The sequence below is a fragment of the Capsicum annuum genome, chromosome 1, assembly GCF_002878395.1.
Source record: "Capsicum annuum cultivar UCD-10X-F1 chromosome 1, UCD10Xv1.1, whole genome shotgun sequence".
NCBI classification, from domain to species: domain Eukaryota; kingdom Viridiplantae; phylum Streptophyta; class Magnoliopsida; order Solanales; family Solanaceae; genus Capsicum; species Capsicum annuum.
The window spans coordinates 105,120,547-105,146,811 of record NC_061111.1 but is presented as its reverse complement, the minus strand read 5'-3'; the positions used below and the strand labels follow the sequence as shown (position 1 = coordinate 105,146,811).

Here is a 26,265-nt window from a genome sequence, read left to right as displayed (position 1 = left end):
AAGTCGTATAACCAAGTCATACACAATCTAGTGACCAAAATCCACCATACCAACCAACACTAGTCAGCATACGAGTGGACCATACCATTCGTACCCCAACATGTGGCTCGTACCCATAAGTTGTATTGGGTCCAAAGACTACATTTCCAAGAAATTTTCTATGGTACAGAAACCAAGGTGTTTCAATCTCCCCGACTAGGAACATTAGTCTCCAAATGACGGACAAGGTAGAGGTAACCATACGCACGAATCATTTGCATTATCAAATATATTTCCAATCTTTAACAAAGTTTGAAAACATAGAGGCAAAGATGTTAATACTTCATTTAACAAACTCAGAAAATAAAGATGTATCGAAGACACATACCTTCTGTATGAATCCAAAGAGCAGAAAACAGATGTGGATACTTGGACTTTATGTCCTGTTCTGCTTCCCACATAGCTTCTTCAACCTTATGGTTCTGCCACAGAACCTTAACCGAAGCCACATACTTGGTTAACAACCAACGAACCTACTTATCTAAGATCTAAACCGGGACCTCTTTATGAGACAGAGAGTCCGAGATACCCAACCCCTTCAAAGAAATAATCGAAGAAGGATCACCAAGACACTTCCTCAGCATAGAGACATGAAATACCAGATGAACCAAACTCAAGATAGAAGGTAACCCCAACTCGTAAGAAACACTACCAACCTTCCGCAGAATCTCATAAGGACCAACATACCAAGGACTGAGCTTTTCCTTCTTACCAAACTGCACTACTCCCTTCATGGGAGATACCTTGACAAAAACCTTATCCCCAACCTCAAACTCCAAGTCAATACGCCTTACATCCACAAAGGACTTTCAGAGACTCTGGGCAGCCTTAAGCCTATCCCTAATCACCTTCACCTTCTCTATAGCCAAGTAAACTAAGTCGGGATCAAACATATCCGCCTTTTCAAGACGGAGATCTATACATCCTACCATACAATGCCTCAAAAGGGGACATACCAATACTAGAATGATAGCTATTATTGTAAGCAAACTCTACCAAAGCTAGATGTTCAACCCAACTGCCACCATAATCAACCTCACATGCTCGAAGCATATCCTCTAACATTTAAATAGTCCTTTTCGCTTGCCCATCTATGTGCGAATGAAAAGCAGTACTTAGACTAACCTTAGCACCCAATCCCTTCTGAAAAGACTGCCAGAAATGAGATGAAAATTATGTACAACGATCAGAGATAATTGAAAAGGTACCCCATGTAGCTTCACAATCTCCTGAAGATATAACTTCACATATTCCTCTACCGAAAAGGTAGTCCTCACTAGCAAGAAGTGAGCAGACTTTGTCATCCTATCCACGATAACCCAAATTGAATCATATTAATTCTAAGACTAAGGGATATCGGTAACAAAATCCATATTGATTACCTTCTATTTCTACTCGGGTAGAACAATCTTTTGATACAACCCACTAGGCCTCATGTGCTCAACTATAACTTGTTGACACACCAAGCACTTGGCCACAAAATCAGCCACATCCCTCTTCATACCATTCCATCAATACATCTTCTTGAGATCATGATACATCTTCATGGAACTGAGATGAACAACATTGCACAACTCATGTGCCTCAGCCAAAATTCTTTTGTCACAAACCATCAAAATTAGGAACATACAACCTTTTTTGGTATCGTAAAGTAACGTCATCACTGATCTCAAACACCATCATCTTTTTCCCACCAAAATCACCCTTGATTTTCATCAAGATAGGATCTAACACTTGCTTTTCCTTGATCTCTGAACTAAGTGGTGATCAAACAACTTATTATATCATTACACCTCCATCCTTGGAGTCCAAGAGGTGAACTCCAAGATTAGCCAACCGGTGAATATCCTTCACTAACTCCCATTTTTATTTCTCTACATAAGCCAAACTCCCCATAGATAACATGGTAAGAGCATCATCAACCACGTTAGTCTTACATGGGTGATAGTGAAGACTCATATCATAGTCCTTGAGAAGCTCAAGCCATCTCCTCTGCCTGAGATTGAGCTCCTTCTGAGTGAACACATTCTTTAAACTCTTATGATCAGAAAGATGTCCATGTGTACACCATACAAATAATGTTGCCATATTAGGTAAACACAATCGCTAACATCTCCAAATCATAAGTAGGATAGTTTCTCTCATGTACCTTTAACAACTTGGAAGCATAGGCAATCACCTTTCTATGTTGCATCAAAACATAACCAAGACCTACTCGAGATACATCACAATATACCACGAACCCATAATTGCCTTCAGGAAAAGTCAAAATTAGAGCCGAAGTTAACTTATCATTCAACTTCCCAAGACTTCTCTCACAAGCATCCAACTAAGAAAATTTAACCTTCTTCTGAGTCAACTTAGTCAAAGGAGCAGCGATTGATGAAAGGCCTTCCACAAACTGCCTATAATACCCAACCAAGCCCAAAAATATTTAAATATCATAAAGTCGTGGGTCTAGGCCACTTCTTAACCATAACAACCTTTTGTGGATCAACCATGATCCCCTCACTAGAAATAATATGACTAAAAAAGGTCACAGCATTCAACCAAAACTCACACTTAGAGAACTTCGCAAACAACTGTTGTTCCTTCAAGGTCTACAATACCACACGAAGGTGATTAGAATGATCCACCTCACTTTTGGAATAAACCAAAATGTCATCAATAAACACAATGACGAAGAGATCCAAAAACTACTTGAGAACCCTATTCATCAAGTCCATAAATACTGTCGGGGCATTAGTCAATTTTAACGATATTACTAAAAACTCAAAGTGCCTATATCAAGTACAAAAAGACGTCTTAGGGATATCCACCTCCCTAATCTTTAGTTGATGATACCTAGACTGAAGATCTATCTTAGAAAAGAACTTGGAACCTTGCAACTGATCAAATAGATCATCTATCCTTGGGGGAGGATACTTCTTCTTGACCGTTACCTTATTTAACTACTTGTAATCAATGCACATTCAAAGGGAACCATCCTCTTTGCGCATGAACAACACCTATGTACCCTACGGGGATACACTAGGACAAATATACCCCTTATCTAAATAATTCTTAAGTTGCTTCTTAAGTTTCCTCAACTCATCTGAATCCATTCTATAAGGAGGAATAGATATTAGATGAGTGTTCGGAGCTATATCAATACCAAACTCTATTTCTCTATCTGGGGGAACACTAGGAAGATCATCTGTAAAGACCTCAAAAAACTTATTCACTACCGGGACTGACTGTAAAGATAGACCTTACGAGATAGAATCTTTAACCCAGACCAAGTGATAAAGACAACCTTTAGAGATTAACCTTCGAGCTCTAAGATAAGAAATAAACCGCCCCCTAGGAGCTAGGGAACCACCCTTCCACTCTATAATTGATTCACCAGGGAACCTAAAGACAACCTTATGGGTCCAACAATCCAAGGATGCATAACAAGAGTGTAACCAATCCATCCCTAGAATAATATAAAAATGCACCATATCAAGTTCAAACAAATCCACCAAAGTTTGCCTACCACCAACAGATACCATATACCTCCTATAGACTCTATCAGTAATAATCGAGTCACCTACCAGGGTAGAAATAGAAAAAGGATTCAAAACAACCTCAGGATCAAAACTAATACAAGCAACCATAAATAAGGTCATATAAGAAAGAGTGGACCGTGGATCAAGCAGATAATACACATCATGAAAAATGAGTTATAACATACAGTAACGACATCAGAAGGTGCCTCAGATTCCTATCGGAATGCCAAAACATACAACCTGTTTCGGCCAACACTAGAACCAAGAGCAGTAACAGAAGTAGATGTGGAATCACTGGGTGAAGGAGCAGAAGATAAAGCCATCAGTACCTTATTTGCTCCTGTAGCAACCATACTAACCAGACAATCCCTGAGTTAGTGCCCTGCCTAGCTACACTTGAATCATTTGCCCCTTCGTTTATGAAAATTACCCCAATGAGGATGACTATAAAATTGATAAAGAGGGCATGAAGAAACTGACTACCCCTACTTTCCTGAGATTGGGTATCCTATGATCGATAATTATCACTACCTTATTGACGTCTATCACCCGACTTTCTTGAGTAAGAAGTGCTAATAGTAGAGAATGAACCAGAATTGCCCCACTTTTTTCTACCATTTGCCGTCATCCCGACTACCCTGAGACTGAGCACCTCTATGATCATAAAACCTGTTCCTCTTACCCTGCGTATCTCCGAACTCTGCCTGTTTCTTATTCTCATCCTCCACCTACTGCATATGGTCAACTAACCTTAAAATATCTATATCCCTAATCAGCAGGGCAGTTTTACTTTCCAAGAACAAATACTGATTCAACCCAAAAGCAAACTTGCCCATCCTCTCTCTCATATCAGCCACTTAATAAGGAGCATATCTTGACCAATGGTGAAACTTCAAGGCATATTCCTTGACAAATATTCTCCCTTACTTAAGATTTACAAACTCCTTATTTTTAATTCCCTCAGCCTTAAGGAAAGAAATTATCCAGAAAAGCACTAGAGAAGGTATCCAATAAGGATATCTCTTCCACATCAGCTCTATCCCTGTCCCACTTTTCGTACCATTGTTATGCAATATCCTTGAGCTGATAAGCTTCAAAGATTACATCTTCCACATTAGTAGCCTACATCACCCTAAATATCTTCTCCATCTTATCTAAGAAACCCTGAGGATCCTCCTCTACCTTCACACTAATAAGTAGGAGAATTTAGTTTCATAAATTGACCAGCCCTTGTGGCCTCAGTAGACAACCCGTCAGACGCATCCCACTCATCCTAAGCAGCAACCAATTTAGTAATAGTATGAATAGACTGGAGAAATTTGATATTAGTCACCTCACCCTAAGGAGGACTAGTAGCAATCGGAGGAACTCCAGAACTATCAGGGATAGGACCTTGAGATCAAAGATGAACTTTCGACGTAGGACGTATCCCTTTAACATTATCCCAGAAGGGACTGAAGAGTTGTGTTCGAGATCATCAAGGCATGATCTGAAAAATAAACAATGAAGGATTAGAGAAGAATTCCAAGACTTAGACTCCAACCTTTAAAATAGAATACCAAGAAAGTAAAACATTTTTAAATGTTGTGCAGCCTCACTATTGTGAGTTTGGCACACTACACACCCCTAAAAGAGACTCTACTAGACACGGCTTTATGAACTCTCAATTGACCATGAACCTAAAGCTTTGATACCAACCTGACACGACCCAATCGGGGGCCTTCTTGTAATGAACATCCCAAGTCCAACTAGGAACGGGGACCACCCCCTATTACCTAACCCAACCACCATTAGCATACCTTCAGTCGGCTGAATCTCAAACATATAACAACATAGCATAACTGGACAAGGACTAACTTTAGGATAGGTCTATTTCTAGACTAGAACTACCAAGTTTTCCCACCATACCAAAACTGTATCAACTAAACTACCAAGCCAAACCAATACCGAACCAAGGGCCAAAAACTAGGCCATAACCGAATGAGATCCAAAACATAATATGATTAATCCCAAAATGAAAGAGGATGGAACAACTAATAATATCGTCAACCGGTATTAGTCCTAATACAAATGCCAATGCTAGGATGACACCAATACTGATCCTGTCTATTCTAACCCATAGCAGTACCACAAAGCCTCTAACCTAAAGAGTAAGAATATTGGTTGGTACATGCCCACAACCATAGCAAAAACCATTATCTAAAGATAAATCAAAATGCCTAAAAATATCCATAACATGAATTAGAGCCATTCAAAAAAGAGATGAAAGCTCACCACTTTAATCCAATAGCTATCCCCGAGTCAATCACTTTATAGGAGAAGTAGAATTATCGGATCCTGCATAGCGTAGGTATACAGTTACCCGAAGACGGATTAACGGGTGAACTCTAGCATGAACTTAGGGTAATGATAAAATAATGTCATTTATAAAATCAAGTAAAACCATCCACATGCACACAAACCATACATATATATACATATATATATACATATATATATACACATGTATATATCCATATATATACATACATGTCAGGAAAAGGGAACCAGTTTTAGCATGCAATTAAAACCTTTACCTAGGTTGTGTAGCTTTACTGTCCTAAACCACCCATGGACTATATGGATTCAGCTCCCCTACTGAAAGGGTCCCAATATGTAAAGTTGCACAACCAGGGAAGAAAACCTAGGATGACTAGTACATCCCAAATATAAAGTGTAACATTACGGACACGGTCACTTGGACCAAACCTCACATCGACAAATATGTGTTTTCAATTTTGATCCCTTCGGGACCTCCAACTTCCAGGGCTTTTATACACACCACACCATTATTGCCCAACTAACACTATTACCAAGCAACCAACTAATCTATTAACCATTTATTAACCAAGGCCATTAGTAGGTGGTATCGTCATACCAACAATAACTTCCAAGTTTTTTCCTTAACCAACATTAGGGGATTTCCATGTACCCCTCATGATTTCCAATTAAATAAAACTATGGCCACCAAGGCATTTACAATCCATTTAAAACCATTTAAACCATTCATATCATTTAGGATTCCATTACCAAGTTTAAACCATGCATAAGTTCCATTGAAAAACCAATATTATAGGGAAATCATTATTAAAGGCATTTTATCAAACACATTGGGGGCATAGTATTTTCATAATCAAAGACCATTACCAAAGAACCATTTCCATGAAAGAAATTACCCAAAACCACCATTAATGCATATAAAAGCATAATTAATACATGGAAAAAACATAAACAAGCATTCATAACCAAAAACCCAAAATCAATTTAATTACCCAAAAACATACAACATTCAAATCATCAAACTATTGTATAAAACCAGGCCTTTAATTGGAACTAACAATGATGGAAGAAAATATGCCTTGATAAAGTAGATGGAGAGAAACCAGCAACAAGATCCCTAATTTAGTCCTTTAGATGAAACCCTAGCTTCCTTTCCCAAAGGCTCTTGAGAAAATTATAAAGTGTTTAAGAAGAGTTTCTGAGTGTTAATGAATAGAATAATAAGGTAAATAGCCTCGCAAGTGAGGTAGAAGTTGTAGGGCCTTATTAGGATAAGTGGGAAAATGTCTAGAATAACCCCACTTAATTTGCTCAAAAATTTCGTCATAGGGGTACGACTGACCCTCACGAGTCATATTACTTGATACGAGTGGTACCCACCACTCGTATCCTAATCCTTAACCCTTGGACCAAATAATGTCTAATGTATGACTCAACCTACCCAAGTCGTATTGACGTCATACGATCTGTACCATTCACTCGTATCCCTGGTAAGATAGAATCATAGAAGGTTTGAACATTGTCTACCATACGAGTCTTTGGTATGACTCTTACCTTGGCTTACGGCTCCTGGTGAGCCACTCATACTCAGATCCAACTTAATTTACCAAGTCTAAGATTAAATAAAGGAAATAAATGATCTTTATATGACTCGTATCACCAAGTCGTACCTATTCCATTGACCAAAATTCTTCCCACCAACCAACACTGGCCAGCATACGAGTAGACCATATCATTCGTGCCCCAACATACGGCTCATACCCTTGAATCGTATTGAAACCAGAGACCAGAATTCCTAAAGAATTTCTAAGGTCCAGAAACTAGAGTTTTTCAACATTAGTGCATGTAGATATTTCTTCATAATTATCATCCAACTTAAAGTCCAGCTCCACCAGCCGCTTATATATGCGATAGATTTTCTTCTTCCATAAATGAAAATAAATAAGTTACTGCATCACATAGTAAGTAAATATTAAATAATTAAATCAATAAATATAAACTTACTACTGAGGATGCTATCCAGAAGACGTATATTAGGTTGGATTAAGTTTTGAAATGAAGCAAACCTTGAAATAGAACAGACTCGTTTTAAATTGGACATTTCAATTACCAAGGAAGTCTTTTCATTAGTAACCCTTCATTAATTAAAAGTATCCATTCCAATGTAAACACCACAAATATAATGAATGAAAATATTTATTTGAATGTAAACCAATAATAAAATACCGCTAGAAATTTAAAGAATATGCTAGTAAATGCAACATAAAGCTTTTATTAATCCCCAAATAAATTACATCCATTACATATCAAAATTGATGAAAATAAACTTAATAGATATAACTAAGTGCCCTCCATATTCATTGAAAGGGGGTGAAGGTGGAGGAGTAACGCATGCATTAATATCAACATGCAAGTGAATAAGTAAACCCCTTAGAAGATTGTCCACTATGTGATTTTATCAGATAAAATAGATAATTTTGTTTTAATTCTTCACGATCTGATAGAGCTTTAATTTTTTCTTCTAATGCTTACAGGCGAAAGTATATCTGTTTAATATTGTCTACTTCAAATTAAGAGGAACAAAAATTACATAATTAGTCATTATCATAATAAGAATGTAAATAATGAATGTCTAAAAAATAAAATATTTAAATTGTTAATGTGGATTCATACCTTTTAGTGTTACTCTTTGAAAAGATTATATATCAAGTCCACTATGCTTAGTAGCCATAGCAAAATCACCTTTAAATAGCATATTGCCAAGTCATTTGATGACTTCCGCTAAAATTTATATTTCTAGTATTTTCCTCCATTGACTAAAAATTATACCTAAATTAAAATTTTAAAATTTTGAGGATTCCCTCCACTAACTAAATTTTATACTTCAATAATAATTTTAAAATTTTGAGGATTTTCCTCCACTCATTAAATTTTATATTTCAATTATAATTTTAAAATTTTAAGGATTTTCCTCCATTCACTAAAATTCATACTTCAATTCTGCAAAATAATAATATTTTGATGGAGTTGACATGATTTACTCATATTTTAATACTAAATTTAAAATTTTGCAGATTTTCCTTCAGAAACAAAAATTTATGTTTCAAGTAAAATTTTAAAAGTTTTGGTGTTTCATTCCATTGATAAACTCGGTTAATATTTCATTTAAAAACTTAAACTTATGATGATTTTCCTCCAGAAAGAGAACTTGTATACATTTAGCTTCACTGGAAAAAATGTTGAGAATTTTCCTCCATTAATTAATATGCGGCATTTAATCTAAACTAAATAGTTTATTAGTTCAAGTACAGTTGTAAGATTCCTATGTCCAATGATTAGCAGATGAATAGAGTTATAATTCTATATTCTTACTATTCTTTTAACGACAATAATACTGTTTATTTTATCATATTTATTTGGGAGGATAATTCATTTAATATGCAGGCATTTATTTTATCAAAATTTCAATTTCAGTTTACTGTATTCTATTTGCCACCAAATATATTTTCATTAAGAAAAAATTAACCATTGATTTTACTACAAGATATATCTTTAAACTAACCAAAAAAATTGAACTGTATCAAAAAAGTCCCTTTCATTGATATTAGATAAGTAATTTAACATAAATAAATAAAAAGAGACAACAGTTCTTAATTTTACTAAGGTTGGGGTGGTGTGTAAAACCCCGTAAAATTTCAACGAATTTAATTTTGACCCTCTCACATGCGTAATATCAAATTTTGACATGAATTGTGTTATGGGATGTTATAGAAATGTTTTAGAAAAGTTTTGAAATTTTCAAAAGGGGTTCAGGGTCATTTTGGAACTTCGAGGTAGTAAGCCTCTGTGATAGTGTCGTGCCATGGAGGTTAGCCTCCACGATAAGGGTGTGCCACACTCCTATGTTAATTTCACTCAATTTTTATTTTTTTCACTTAGGGAGAGGGTCTTTTGGCCTTTATACCACTTGTACGACTTTTAAACATAAAATTAATCATTTTTCTTCAGTTTTCAAAGATCAAATTCCATTCTTTTTTCTCTTAGCTGAAAACCCAAGAAAGCTCAAGGGTTTTAAACTAATTCATCATTCAAGTTCCAAACTTCGAATTCTCATTGAGTTGTTCTATATTTCAGGTATGCTGCTCATCCCTAACATATATTTTTACATTTTGACATATATTTAATCATTATTTATGTGATTTTAATTATTGAATTTGAAATTGAGTTAAGGATTTTTTATGGATATTACTTGAATTGTATTTTCATGTTATGAATTGTTTATTCATGCTTTAAATTATAATTTGTAGGACTGATTGGTATTTTATTTTAATAGTTAGAGTAAGGGACATGGTTTTCCACATATTAATGAAATTTTGGATTGATAATTGCATTAACCTCAACCCACTTTGTAAACTTGATTTTGAATATAGATAATTGCATGGTTAACTTATTTTTTAACCTATTTCATTACATTAAAGTATAAATGGATATAAAAATAATTTTGGGTGGCCTTGGTGGCCATGGATCGAATTTTAAATAGAACTTGAGAGTCAGTTTGGTTATATGAACTGGTTTGGTATAATTAAATTAGCTTGTAAGCATATTGGTATGACGATGCCATGATAGTAAATGTCTTAATAAATGACTCCTGGGTTAAATGGTTGGTTTATGTGCACCTATTTTAATTTGGGTTTAAAAAAATTGTGTAGCTTACCGTGAAGGTGTAGGTCCCGGAGGGGAGATCAAAACTAGAAATCATGTTTGCGGACGTTGGGGTCCATATGACCATGTGCTTAGTGCACACATTATATGTATATGTATATATATATATATATATTGGGAGGTCTATAGCCTTGATGTTTTTAGAGTTTTTCTATTTTTCCTCGATTCGTACTAGAGCCTTTCCAGCAGAGGAAGCTGAACCCATATAGCCCATGGGTGTCTTTAGAACAGAGCAATCTATATAGTTCAGGTTAGTATTTTGAACTCTCATGTTCATGGACCTTGTCTCTATCCCGACAACCTATATATATGTATATGAATGTGGTGCATATAGTTCATGACTGGATATTGGTAATTGCATTATTTTATCCTTATTTCATAAGTTACATGCCAGTGCTCTCCCCACTAACTGTCCCTGGATGCTACATTATTTCATATTATAGGGTCCGAAGGGTTTTCTATAGATCCTGTGCAGTTTTAAGTGATTTGGTATTTCTTATAGATCTATTGTGAAGTGGTGAGCCTCCATCTTTTGGAAGCCTCACTGGTTTCTTTATGGTCTTAGTATTTTATTTAGGATTTTTTTTGTCATAGTCAGGGGCATGTCCCGACTTAGTTGGTGTTCTAGTTTAGAGGCTTTTGTGGACAAGTACTAGGTTGATTGTTTGTTTTGATTCTTAGAATCTTCTTTCGACTTATCTATCCTTCTCTTTGCTACTTTGGTTGACTTCGCCTATTTATATTTATGTTATTTTGAGGTATGGCTAAGGAAGTGGTCTTCGGCCCATGGTGGGCTTGAGATATCCATTACAGCCTTGCCCACGGTCAGACTGGGATAAGATTAATTTCAGAGCACGATTCAAGATCATTGGATGTTCACAAAGTCATGTCGAGTAGAGTCCCTTTTCTGAGTCTACAGCATACCACATTTATAAGGGCGAGCAAAAACATATTTAGGAATATTTCTCCTTCTCGTGTTCTATCTTTAGGATATAAAGTCTAGTGCTATGAAACTTCTCTAACTCCTGGCTTACTCGTATTTCAGATCATGCCTCCCCAAAGATCTGATGATCATAGATGCTCTGCTGGAACCTTTTTCCTACATAAGGAAAATATGGAGAAAACTCGCCCTGTTAATAGAGTGTATACCCAGTTTAGGGTCACTACTCCTGACTATACCGCTCCACGTGGGGATCCACCGGTCACTACTAGTCCTCCTTCAGCCTTTTGGGTTGGTGATACTTATATTCAATAATCTTAGGGAGATATATCTAATGCGAAGTTCTATCTTTATATTTATATACTTGCTCAATTGGTGGCATCACAGTCTCTTTAGTATGATTTGTTGGTTCTACTGTTAGTTCTTCTGAGATCACTCAAATTGGGCAGTTTATGAGGTTGAATCCCACAACCTTACAAGCTCTAAGGTTGAAGAGGATCCTCAGAGGTGTATTGAGGACATAAAGAAGATTTTTAGGGTGATTCATGTTACTGATTCTAAAGGTGTGGAGTTTACTGTCTATCAGTTGAAAGATGTGGCTTATTTATGGTATAGTGAGTGGGAAGCAATAAGGGGTGATGGTGTTTAATCGACTGTTTGGGATGACTTTTTGAGTGTTTTTCTTGATCACTTCTTTCCTCATCAGTTGAGAAAATCTAAGGCTGAAGCGTATGTGAACTTGAAACAAGGTAAGATGAGTATGAAAGAGTATTCTTTGAAGTTTAAGTAGTTTGTCTGTTATGCTCCAGAATTGGTGTCTAATATGAGGTCCTAAATGAAGAAATTTGCTTTTAGGTTATTTCATGATTTGGTTTTGAAGTGTAAGGTTGCTATATTGAATAACGATATGGACATATACAAACTGATGGTTTATGTATAGTAGGTGGAGGATGAGGAAAAAAATAGGCAGAGATGGAAGAGAGGCAGAACAAGAAGTTAAGATATTCAAAGTAGAGTGCAAATCAGTAGAACAGTGAGAGAGACGATAGGTAGTGAACCAAGAAGAAAAATTAGGAAAATTCATATTCTACAGCTAGTGCTCCTTATTCTAAGACTTTGGGCAATCGTCATTTTCAAGCTAACAGTGGCCCTAAGGCACAAGGTGCCCAGTCTCAGGCCAGTGAAGCACAGTCAGACTCATCTTCTCTTCCATGCCATTTTTATGGGCATCTTTACCATGGATATTGTGAGAAAGAGAAAAGTCAATGCTATAATTATGGTCAACTTGGTAATATGCAATGAGATTCTCCTTCGGCCAAGGTTTCCACTGGAGCTAATAAGGTCTTGATTGCCATATTTTTGGATCATGCACCTAAGGGTGCCGTGTCTGGTACCAGCACTGGCCGAAATCATCTTTATGCATTTGCTACTTGTCAGGAATTTGAGGCACCCCTCGATGTTATTACTGGTATGTTATAACTCTTCTCTCATGATGTTTATTATTTTCTTAATTTGGATTCTACCGAATCTTATGTGACCCCTTATGTGGCTGTGCACTTTGGTTTTGGTTTCAAAAATATTTTTGACCCCTTTTCTGTATCTACTCTGGTGGGTGACTGTATTATTGCTAGAAAAATCTATAGGGGTTGTGTGTTCTCCATTCTTCACAGGGTGACATTAGTGGATTTGATAGAACTTTATATGGTATATCTTGATGTAATCTTACGGATTGATTGACTTTATTCATTCTATGATTCTCTACATTGTAGGACCCAAAAGGTCAGTTTTCATTGTCCTAATGAATCGATAATTGAATGGGAGGAGAGTTCCTTAGTACCCAAAGAGAAGTTTATTTCTTATCTTAAAGCTTTGAAGTTGATTTCTAAAGGGTGTTTGTATCAGCTAGTTTGGATTAAGGATTCTAATTCCGAGAGTTCCTCTTTACAGTCTGTCCCTATGGTTAGTGAATTTCTTGTAGTTTTTTTTTTGATGATCTTCTTGGAATTTCTCCCAATAAGAAAATAGATTTTAGGATTGATCTTCTACCAAATAGTCGTCCTCTTTTTATCCTCTTTATAGAATAGCTTCGGCTTAGCTAAAGGAGATTAAGGAGTAATTGAAGGATCTTTTTTATATGTGTTTCATCTGTCATATGTTTCTCTACGGGTTGTTCTTGTACTATTCGTGCAAGAAAAAGATAGGTATCTTTGGATGTGTATAGATTATTGTTAGTTGAATAAGGTTACTGTGGAAAATAAGTATCCTCTCCCTATGATTGATGATATTTTTGACCAGCTTCAGGGTGCCATGTGTTTCTCTAAGATTGATCTCTATTCGGGCTATCATCGGCTGAAAAATAGAAAGGTTGATATTCCCAGTACTACTTTTCGAACCCGATAATGCTTTGGCTACTTTCATGGATCTTATGAATCGGGTGTTTAGGTAGTTTCTAGATTTATTTGTTAGTCTTCATTGATGACATCTTGGTGTACACTAAGAGTGAGCAAGATCAATCCAATCATATTCGAATTGTGTTGAAGACTCTTAAGGACCAGAAATTATATGTAAAGTTTTTGAAGTGTGAATTTTGGCTAAGTGTTATGACTTTTCTCGGGCATGTTGTTTCTAGTAAGGGGACCAAAGTAGATCCACAGAAGTTGAGGCAGTTAAGAAATAGCCTAGACGCACGACTCCAACCGACATATGGAGCTTCTTAGGCTTGGTTGGGTATTATAAGAGGTTTGTGGAGAGTTGCTCATCTATTGCTGCTCTACTAATGAAGTTAACTTAGAAATAGGTTATGTTTTTGTGGTCCAATGCTTATAGGGGTAGTTTTGAGAAGTTAAAAGATAATTTGACTTTTGCACCTATTTTGACCCTATCCGAGGGTACTAATGGGTTTGTTATATATTATGATGCATTCCGTGTGGGACTTGATTGTGTTTTGATGCACTATGGTAAGGTTGTGGCTTATGCTTCCATGCAGCTTAAGGTTCATGAGAGAAATTACCCGACTCACAATTTAAAGTAGGCAGTTGTGGTCTTTGCATTAAAGATTTGGTACCATTATCTGTATGAGGTATAGGTGGATATTTATTTACACTATAAGAGCTTGCAGTATGCATTTATACAGAAGAAATTGAATCTCAGGCAGAGGTGTCGGCTTAACTTGCTTAAGGATTATGACATGAACCTTCACTATTATCCAGATAAAGTAAATATTGTTACTGATGCTCTTAGATGGTTGTCTATAGGGATCTTATCTCACGTTGAAGATGAGAAAAGAGGGTTGGTAAAGGATATTCATAGGTTGGCCAACTTGGAAGATCACCTTTTCGACTCAGTGGATGAAAGAGTGATTGTTCAGGAAGTAGTTAAATCATATCTGGATGCTGAAGTGAAGGAGAAGCAGGTTTTGGATCCATTCTTGTATAGATTAATAATGATGTAGGTCAACAAAAGGCTATGGCTTTCAAGATTGAAAGAGATGGCATCTTGAGGTATCAATAAAGGTTGTGTGTTTCTGATATTGATAGGCTACGAAAAAGGATTTTGACTGAGGCTAATGAGTCTCGATATATAGTTCATCCTGGCTTGACTAAGATGTACCATAACTTGAAGGAAATCTACTAGTGGAATAATAGGAAGAGAGATGTGGTAAATTTTATTGCTAAGTGTATGGTTTGTCAACAATCAAGTTTGAGTATTTGAGGTCTGGTGGCATGTCTCAAGAGATAGAGTTGCACATATAGAAGTGGGAGATAATCATATGTATTTCACGGGTCGTCCGCGGTCTCACAATCTGTTTGATTCTATTTGGGTCATTGTGGATATGACTAAGTCTGCTCACTTCTCGCTGGTGTGGACTAACTACTCAAGAGAGGATTATGCTAACTTGTTCATTCAGGAGATAGTTAAGTTGCATGAAACACCGATTACTAGGGGTGTACAAACCGAACCGTTAAGTCAAACCGAACCGATGAGTCAAACCAAACCAGGAAAAAACCCAACTTATGGTTTGGTTTTATTAATTTAGTGTTGGAAAAAAAAATCGATCATTCTTGGTTTGATTTGATATTAGCAAAAATAAAATCAAACCGAACCGACAAAATACATATATAATTTTATTTTTTTGTACGTGAAAATATTACTTATAATCTACTTTCTAATTACTTTTATTACTTTTTTATATTCAGAAAATAGATGTATATCTTGGGCTTTTAATTATATTATTTTTCCATTAGTAACAAATTAATAAAAAGCCCAATATTAATATAAAACCTAAAACTGTTCAATTGCTTCACTTTACATTTTACTTTCCAAATTTTCAGAGAGTTCTCATTATTTCCTCATCTTACTTTTCTCATTCTCCTTATTCGTCAAGTTGTGATTTAGGTTTGTTTCTTCTCTTTCTCTTTTGTTTTATGAAACTATGCTATACTTAATTACATTATGGAGTTAAGTTTTTAATAAGTCGTCTCCAATTCTTCATTCTTTTGTATGCTCACATTTTATGTGAAGGGAACTTTCAAACAAGCTACTGTAACTAGTGACTTAGAAATTGAACCACTAGGTATCCACATAAAATTACTTTGAGAGATAGTAGTTTAGACATCTTAGTAATTTACCAACTTAATTTTAATTGGAACTACTCTATGACCATTGTTTTTTTATCTTTAAGAGAAAATATTTAATTCTTTTCTTCAATCACATTATAATTGTAGAAAAATCAAGAAAATTGAAAAATCCTGACTCAAACCAAAATTAAGAAACCGATTGTATATTGGTTTGATTTGGTTTATAGATTTAGAAAACTGTCATTATTGGTTTGGTTATATTTTAATCCAAAACCAAACCAACCCGACCTATGTACACCCCTACCGATGACCATCATTTCAGATCGAGGTAAGCAATTGTTTACTCACTTCTGGCATTTATTTCAAAAAGGTTTGGGTACGCAGGTGAACCTTAACACCTCTTTCCACCCTCAAATGGATGGACAAGCCAAACGAGCTATTCATTGTTCGAAGAATATGCTAACGACCTGTGTGATTAATTTTAAAGGAAGTTGGGTTGACCATTTGCCTCTTATTAAGTTTGGTTATAACAACAGTTATCATTCTAGCATTCAAATGACTCCTTTTGAGGCTCTTTATGGTAGGAGGTGTAGGTCTCTTATTGGATGGTTTGAGCTTAGTGAGATTAGGTTGTTTGGTCTTGACTTGGTTTACTAAGCCATAGAGAAGGTGAAAGTGATTAAATAAAGACTTAAGACAGCTCAAAGTCAACAAAAGTCTTATACAGATTTGAGGCAGAGGGAGATGGAGTTTGAGGTTAGTGACTGGGTGTTCTTGAAGGTTTCTCCTATGAACAAAGTCATGATATTAGGGAAGAACGAAAAACTCAGTCCATGTTATGTTGGTCTGCATTAGATTTTGAGGAGAATTGGGAATGTCGCTTACAAGTTAGATTTACCAGCAATTTTGGCATATATTCATCTTGTTTTCCATGTATCTATGCTGAAAAAGTGTGTGGGTGACTTTTCTTTGATAGTTCTTATTGAGAGTGTTGGTATTTTGGATTCATCGTCTTATGAGGAAATCCCAGTTAAGATATTGGACAGGCAAGTCCGTAGATTGAGGACAAAGGATGTAGCTTCGATAAAATTCCTTTAGAGGAATCAAAAGGTGGAAGAAGCTACATGAGAATCTGAGGAAGATATGAAAGCCATGTGTCCGTTCTTGTTCCCCGCGTTGGATGGAAATGCTTAAAGTATGAGTATCATTTTACTCTTGTCGTATCTCAAATTTATTATTTGATTCTGATTCATTCTTAATATTATCGTTCTAAAAACTTCCTAACTTCTAATTTGGGGATGAATGATCCTAAGAAGGGATAATGTAAGACTATGCAAAAATTTTAATGAATTTATTTTTGACCCTTCCATATGTGTTATGTCAATTTTTGACTCAAATTTTGTTGTGGAATATAAAAAGGAGTGTTATGAAAAAGTTTTGAAATTTTCAAAAGTGGTTCGGGATTATTTTGGGAGTCTGAGGCAGTAAGCCTCCGCGATAATGATGTCCCATGGAGGTTAGCCTCCGTGAAAAGGGTGTGGCATGGAGGCTACCCTCTGCGATAAGGGAGTGCCACACTCCTATGTTAATTTTACCCAGTTTTTATTTTTTTCACTTGGGGAGAAGGGCTTTTGATCTGTTTACTCCTTGTGCAACTTTTAAACATAAAATTGATTCTTTTTCTTCAGTTTCAAAGATCAAATTCAATTTTTTCTCTTTTAAACTCAAAATCCAAGAAAGCTCAAGGTTTTTATACAGAATTCACCATCCAAGATCCAAACTTTAAATTCTCTTTGAATTATTCTATATTTCAGGCATGTTACTCATCCCTAACTTGTATTTTTATATTATGACAAATATTTACTGATTATTCATGTGATTTTAATTATTGGGTTTGAAACTAGGTTAAAGGTTTTTTATGGTTATTACTTGAATTGTATTTCTCATGTTTTGAATTGTTTATTCATGCTTTAAATTATAATTCGTGGGAATGAATTGGTGTATTATTTTAATGGTTGGAATGAGGGACACAAGTTTTTCCAAATTGATGGAATTTTGGCTTGAAAATTGCATTAACCTCAACCCACTTTGTAAACTTTATTTTGAATATGGATAATTGCATGGTTTAACTTGTTTTTGAACCCACTGCATTGCATTAAAGGATAAATGGATATAAAAATAATTTTGGATGGCCTTGGTGATAATGAATTTGATTTTAAATGAAATTTGGGTGTCAGTTTGGTTATACGGACTGGTTTGGCATAATTGAATTAGCTTGCAAGTATATTGGTATGATGATACCATGATGGTAAATGCCTTACTAAATTACTCATGCGTTAATGATTGGTTTATGTACAAATATTTTTATTTAGACTTAAAGAATTGTGTAAATCACCGTGAAGGTGTAGGTCCCGGAGGGATCAACACAGGAAACCATGTTATCTAGCGTTGGGGTTCCATGCGACCATGTTCTTGGTGTATACATTATATAAATATATGGGCTTAAGTCATCTCCAGGCACCTAAAATTGTTCCGAAAATTCACGTAGACCCCTCAACTAAGGCTTGTACCTATCAAGTACTTCAACTGCTTAAAATTGATACCTTGGCACAAAATACCGATTTGGCAAGGAGAGTGTGTTACACTCTCTTTGGCTCTCCTTGGGCGCGTGAGTTGAAGAAAAAACAATATTTATTTTTTTAAATAAAAAACTTATACTTTAATTATTTTATTAATATAATTTTTTAATTTTAAAAATAAAAGAGCAACCCCCCCAGTCCATTTTTACAGCCTCCTCCCCCTGCGTCATCATCTTCGCAGCACCTTACCCCCACCCCAGCTCATCGTTTTTAACCCCCTACTCCGTCATCGGCGTCTTCACACACACCCCTCATTTTTTTCTTCATAACAAAGAAAAGGAAGATCTAACAATATTTCTAACTAATCCAATTTTAATATCCATAAAGGACACAATCAACAGATTCTAAAATCCGTAGATTTCCAGCCAACAACACTTCAGTAGCCAAGTATTCAAGAACGTCGGCACCACGACTTAACAGAATGGAAAGCCAACCAGAAAATGCAAACTAGCCTCAGCAAAATGGGGAACGGGCTTCTTCTTTGGGCCACCACAGCTTCTTCCGATGGCACCCTTCTTCGTTTTTCAATTGACTCCATTTTTCTGCGAGAGATATTCTTAGAGAGAGAAAATTAATTGATTGATTGTTTTTTAGAATGGGATTAAAATTTATCATCTCCATCTACTTCTCCATTGAAGTTATCATTTCCATCTAATTGATTGATTATTTGTTGGAATTGAATTAAAATTTATCATCTCCATTGAAGTTATCATCTCCATTTGACTCCATTGAAGTTATAACTCACTCTGAACAATAATTTTTTTTCTTTAACCATCTGAGGAAAGTAAACAAAATACTAATATTGGTTTAACATTATTTTTAAAAAATGTGAAAATATTTAATCCATATGAAAAATGTTGAATGGACTAACTTTTCATGTCAGCCGCGTTTGATATCACGCAGTTGAGATTTGATGAGACATGACAAAAAAGGTCTAAGTGGATCAAATTTCGGGTGGGTTAGGGGCCTGATAGGTACAGGCCTGAGTTAAGGGGCTTAAGTGAAATTTCGGGACAAGTTTAAGTGGTTAGCAATGACTTAAGCCTATATATATATATATGTATATGAATGTAGTACATATGGTTTATTATTGGATTCTGGTAATTGCATTATTTTATCCCTATTCCCTAAGTTACGTGGCAGTTCCCACCCTACTAACTATCCCTAAACGTTGTATCAATTCATGATGTAGAGTTTGAAGGGTTTTTCGTTGCTCTTGTGCAACGCTAGGTGATTCTATATTTACTGTGGATCTGTTATGAAGTGGTGAGCCTCCATCTTTCAGAAGGCCCTGTCTTCTTACTGGTTTATTTATAGTGTTAGTATTTTATTTGGGATTCTTTTTGTCATAGTCGGGGGATTGTCTCGACTTAGTTGGTGTTCTAATTTAGAGGATTTTGTGGACAAGTATTGAGTTGATCGTTTATTTTGATTCTTAGAATCTTCTTTTGACTTATCTATCCTTCTCATTGCTATTTGGGTTGACTTCCACTGTTTATATTTATGTGATCTTAAGGTAATGCTATAGGGCTGGTATTCGGCCCACGGTGGGCTTGAGATACCCATTACGGCTAAGTTTGGGATTAGATTGTGACATGGTGGATGGGCAAAACTCTGATGCTCCTTTTTTATCAATCTCTCAATCTTATATGCAAGAGCTTTCACACACATGCACATCATCTCCTGATTGTGGCCAAGCTCTCCATGCAAATAATTAATCCACTCTCACTCCATGAACTTGCGTATACAATATTTGTAGTGGATTAATTAGAACATACTGATATTGGGTGAGGAAACGATTAGTTGTTTGGTAGTTGGTGGGTTGGTTGGTTGTTTATATTTACCTGCATTACAATAATTTCTACGATAATAGTAAGAAGAACGTGATTGGTCATACAAAAAATGAAGGCAAATAAGATCTCTATCTGACATTGCAAAAAAACGATACTAATAAAAAACAAGATTGCTTTTTTGTGTTGTGCTTACATCTTTCAGAGGCTTTAAATAGAAAATAATTTTTAAAAATTGACTAGATTTTAACTCTATTTTGAATAGTAAGTTGAAATGACAAATGATAATCTATCATATTGGGAGGGGCAGCTTTTTAGGTATGGGGAAATGGTACATCAATTACCTAATCCAGAAGTAATTTTGAATCGACTCCTTTTTTTTTTCCTCTTCTTGAGTTAATCATATCAAATTGTTATTTTATGTCCATTCGTATAAGTTTTTAGCTGAGTGAGCAACTGAAACATAAACTATAGAACAACAACCTACTAATAATATCCTTTGTACTATCATAAAATTTATGTAATAATTTGGCATCAAGTTTTTAAAGATTCTTTTTGAAGGATTTCTTATTTTTTTGAAACTGTAATTTCTGGAGAAAAAAATATATACTCTTTTATAAAGAATAAATGGAAAAGGGTCAAAAATGACCTTCAACTATTGAATTTGACTATAAAATACCCTCCATTAATCTATTGGCTCTAAAATACCTCTTCATCCACCTTTATGACCCAATTTTACCCTTACCTCTAATAAACATATTCAAAGTTTAATTAAAACTTACATTTATTACGCAGAAATTTCTTTTGTAGAAAATTAATTAATAAAAATATCATTATTCCTTATAACCAAATTCGAATCCTACCTGAATCTGTTAGACCCAAGCTATTAAAATAAGGGAAAATTTCAGAAATAGCAGCTATAGAGCTTTAATTGTAACTTTAATAGTAACAGTTTCATAATTATGAAAAATATCAAACTGTATATTGTATTTAAGTAAACTGTTGCTATACAAATACATATACAACAAGATTTGCTGCCCTTGTTTTACTCAAATTAATTGAGTTAAATACGTAATAATTATCCCATCTAATTAAATTCTCATAAATTACTCTTATTTAAATTAGTAGATTCATTTTCCAAATCAAACTCAAATATGAAGATTAATATTTCCATGATCTTCAAAATTTCAAAATATCATTCTCTTATATCTTTAGCTATTTTTTTTATTTTTTTATCTTTTTTTATTTTTATTTTTTTTTCTTTTCCATTTTTTCTTTCCACTTTATTTTCTCTCTTCTACTTCTCTTCTTTGTTTATTTTTTCATTTTTTTATTTATTTATTTTCTTTTTTTCCTTTTCTCATATTTTTTTTGTTTTCTTCTTCTTTTTTTTTTTAAAAATCGTTTTTGTTTTTACACTTCTATTTCTAGTTTCTATTTCTCTTTCTTTTTTTTATTTTTCATTTTTTTTTGAATTTTTATTTTTCATTTTTATTTTTTTTATTTTTTTTTACTCTTCTATTTCTATCTTTTATTTTTAAAAGACAAATATCTACATCATATTTTCATATTCAAAAAATATACAAAATAAATAGACATACGGATTTGCATATGTATTTACGATAAAAAATATACATATCTATCTGCATATGTATTTTGAGAAATACATATCTGACTCACATGTATATATAAACATATAGGACACAAAATCTCTATAACAAAAATGATAATTATATACATCTACATATAGGTAGTACATATCTTAAACAGTAAAAGAAAACAAATAAGTACATATGTTACCTCTAAAATGATATAGTATGTATAGTTCAAACATAAATCCAATACCGTATAAAATGCATATAGCTCTGCATATGTATTTACAGAATACATACCTGATCCATATATATATTCTTATTTTATATGAGTCGTCTTTGTATTTCGCAAATACATATGAAGATATATATAGTATAGTTATGTTTGTTACTATTTAATATGAATATGATATGTATTTCGCAAATACATATGTATGTTTTGTACTGAAATACATATCCAGATCTATATGGCTATGTATTTTGTATGTTTTTTGAATATGTGTATGTGATATACATATTTGTCTTTTCAAAATAAAAGTTAGAGATAGAAGAGTAAAAAAAAGGGAAAAAAGAAAAAGAAAAAGAATGAAAAAAAGAGAAGTGAAAAAGAAAATAAAGGAAGAAAGAGAAATAGAAGTATAAAAATAAAAGAGAAAAAAGAAATAAAATAAAATAGAAAAAAAAGAACAAAATAAAAATAGAAAAAGAAAAAAAAAGATATGAGAAAGGAAAAAAACGAAAAAGGAAAAAAAAAAAGAGAAATAGAAGAGAGAAAATAAAGTGGAAAGAGGAAAATGAAAAAGAAAAAGAAATCAAAATAAAAAAATAAAAAAATAAGATGAAAAAAAAACTAATAAGAAAAAAAAAGGTAGAGATAGAAGAGAGTGAAAGATAGTAATGATATTTTATATTGAAATCTTGAAGATAATGGAGATAATTATCTTCAAATATGAAAAAAATAAGAAATAGAAGAAAGAAAATAAAGTGAAAATAAAAAAATAAAAATAAGATAAAATTAAAAAATAAAATGATAAAAAAATAAGATGAAAAAAAGGGTTAAAAGATATTGGGAGGTGAGATAATGGAGTGAAAATAACAAAATATATAGTAGTGAGAGTAAAACATGCACTTTCCTAGTTAATAAGTAAAATAGTGTTACTCTTGCTATAAACTGTAATTTTACAAAAGTGTTGCTATTTATTGTAATTATAGTTTTAACTATGCTATGATCTGTAATTTTTCCTTAAAATATCTAACCTAACCTACTAAACAACCCAATTTCTATGACCTTCGTGGTAGCTTGCCATTTTTCACCATTCTTTGGCTTTGCAGCAGCACATTTAGGTGTAAAATGGTTCAACTTTTGGCTCAGTTGAAGTAGAACAACATATCTTGGTGTAGTAATGTTCAAGGTTTTCAAATTTCCTTTTTTAAATAGAAAAAAAGGCATAATTAAACTTTTGAAATGAACTCTATTCATTTTGGTTATAATAAACAGGATGAGGATTTTAGCTTCTTTAGTGTCATACGTACTAGGATAACCATTTGTGATCATCTGAGTTTGTGAACTAACAGAAGTTTTTAACATTCAAATGAAGAAGTTGTGAATTTCTCATTTTATTAATTAAAAGTGGGATTCAGGACTCAATTTTGATCTCTAGCATACTAGAATTTTTAATCTCGATCCATTTGGATGAAGAACACTCCTAATGTATTTAAGCAACATATTGGTTTTCATGTAGGAAATTATTTTTTGTTTGGCAAAAATTGACCTGGGTTTGTATTGTAAGCATATAACAGATTATATAAACTTGAATATTCTTATATATATAATCCTAGCAATTATTTAGGAACGTAAAACTTAATGATTTTCACATACCATGCTATAATAATTTAAAAGTCAGTCAAGAAACATACCAGAATTCTCCATAACTTTCTTGATTGAGATCAGCGGAAGCACAAAGCAGAATGTTATTTCTCTCTCTTAACCTTATGTTTTAGAATAGTGTTTGATGAAGCCTATTCTTCTTTTGGCAGAGAGAGGACCTTTTTTATAATAGGGAATAGTCAGTTATGTTTTCACATTCCATCAACGTAAATAGTGGATATAATAATTATCCACTAACTATCAGTAATTATCCTACTAGGAGTCAGTAATTATCCTACTAATAGATTAGTCAGTAGTTTAATTATACTAGGTAACTTTCCCATACAGATTTAGGATTTAACTTATTTAACTATTATTAAACCATCAAATAAATTAATTGTGTGGGCCATAGAAATTTACATTTTCTCACTTGGCACACACAATGTTAATTTAGTGGTTTAATATGTAAGTCAATCATGTGCACAATTAACGTCAAATCCAACATCATTTGTCATGGTTGAATAAATCAACTAAAATAATCATGGCGGTTGTACGTCACTTTACTTGACATAGTTCCTTCCATGTATTATAATATTAGTCTATTACCTAACATAACCTTTCAAATACATAATGGACCCTACGATAATACTTAGAATACTTTATCTAAGTCAGAACCTGTCATCATTATTCACAATATTACGTATACAAGAGAAAACAGGTAACAACAGAAATATATATAATTTGAGTTCAAAGTGTCAATTACATAAACATAATAAAGTCTTTACATAAAATCAACCATTGCTATCAATAAGACCCATCCTTTTAACATGTTCAACAAATATTTTGGGCGGTAATCCTTTCGTTTAAGGATTATCAATCATAAGCTTAGTGATAATATGTTCAATTGACACTTTATGTTTCAGGACTTCTTCTTTAATCGAAAAGTATTTCAATTCCATATGCTTACCTCCTTTCGAATACTTATCGTTCTTAGACAAAAAAACTGTGCGGTATTATCACAATAAATTTTCAGTGGCTTGGCTATATTGTCGACTAGTCTAAGTCCTGAAATAAAATTCCAAAATCAATTAGCCTGGACTGTGGCCTCAAAGCATGCCACAAACTCAGCTTCCATAATGGATGCAGCTATAACAGACTGTTTCGCACTCTTCCATGATATTGCTCCTCCAGCTAAGAAAAACAAATATCCAAATATGGATTTTCTTATGTCCACACAACCAGCATTATCTGAATCTGAATATCCAACCATATCTAGATGATCAAATCTTCTATAAGTAAGAATATGATCTTTCATTCCTTGTAAGTATCGCAATACTTTCTCTGCAGCCTTCTACTGATCCCTTCCAGGATTACTTTGATATCGACCAAGCATTCCAACAGCAAAACTGATGTCTGTCCTTCTACATGTTTGGGCATACATAAGACTCTCAACTATTGATGTATAAGGAATATCTTTCATTTGCTTTCGTTCCAAGTCATTCTTTGAACATTAATTAAGACTAAACTTATCTCCTTTTTGGATTGGAACGGGACTTGATGAACATTTTTTCATTCTAAATCTCTCTAATACTTTATTAATATAGGTTTTTTGAGACAATCCCAACAATCCTTATAATCTATCTCGAAATATTTCTATTTCAATCACATAGGATACTTTACCCATATCTTTCATTTCAAAGTTATTAGAGAGATATTTCTTGGTATTATGCAACAAACCAAGATCATTAGTATAAAGCAAGATGTCATCAACATACAAGACTAACATAATAAACTTACTCCCACTTACCTTCAGATATATACAACGATCAACAGTGTTTTCTTTAAATCTAAAAGTGTCAATCATTTCATTAAACTTAAGATACCATTGTCGGGAAGCTTACTTAAGTCCATATATTGACTTCTTAAGTTTACAAACCATGTGTTCCTTTCCTTTAATCGAAAACCCCTCAGGTTGATTCATATAAACTTTTTCCTCCAAATTTCCATTCAGAAAGGTTGTTTTCATATCCATTTGATTTAACTCTAAGTCATAATAAGCTACCAAGGCCATTATAATTCTGAGTGAATCTTTTCTAGAGACAGGTAAAAACATCTCTTTATAATCAATGTCATCCCTTTGAGTGAAACCTTTGGCAACAAGTCTGTCCTTGTGACGTTCGATGTTGTCAGTTGAGTCACATTTGGTCGTAAAGACCCATTTACACCCAACTCTTTTGCAACCTTCGGGTA

At 34.0% G+C, this 26,265-nt stretch overlaps 1 protein-coding gene and 1 pseudogene across 1 annotated transcript; both read right to left on the bottom strand.

Moving 5' to 3' along the window:
* Positions 1-3,922, bottom strand: part of LOC124897826 — a 36,261-nt pseudogene extending 32,339 nt beyond the window's left edge.
* Positions 3,923-25,099: 21,177 nt separating this feature from the next.
* Positions 25,100-25,495, bottom strand: LOC124897825 (secreted RxLR effector protein 161-like). Its single transcript, XM_047411404.1, has 2 exons — positions 25,390-25,495; positions 25,100-25,287 (listed from the first exon to the last, which is right to left on the bottom strand). Exons 1-2 carry the CDS (start codon positions 25,493-25,495, stop codon positions 25,100-25,102), a joined length of 294 nt encoding a protein of 97 aa, XP_047267360.1.
* Positions 25,496-26,265: the final 770 nt, after the last annotated feature.

Coding starts and splice junctions, on each gene's coding strand:
- LOC124897825 (XM_047411404.1), bottom strand. CDS start 25,495: ATGAAAGATATTCCTTATACATCAATAGTTGAGAGTCTTATGTATGCC. Junction 25,288..25,389: donor AATGCTTGGTCGATATCAAA/GTAATCCTGGAA, acceptor TTGATCATCTAG/ATATGGTTGGATATTCAGAT.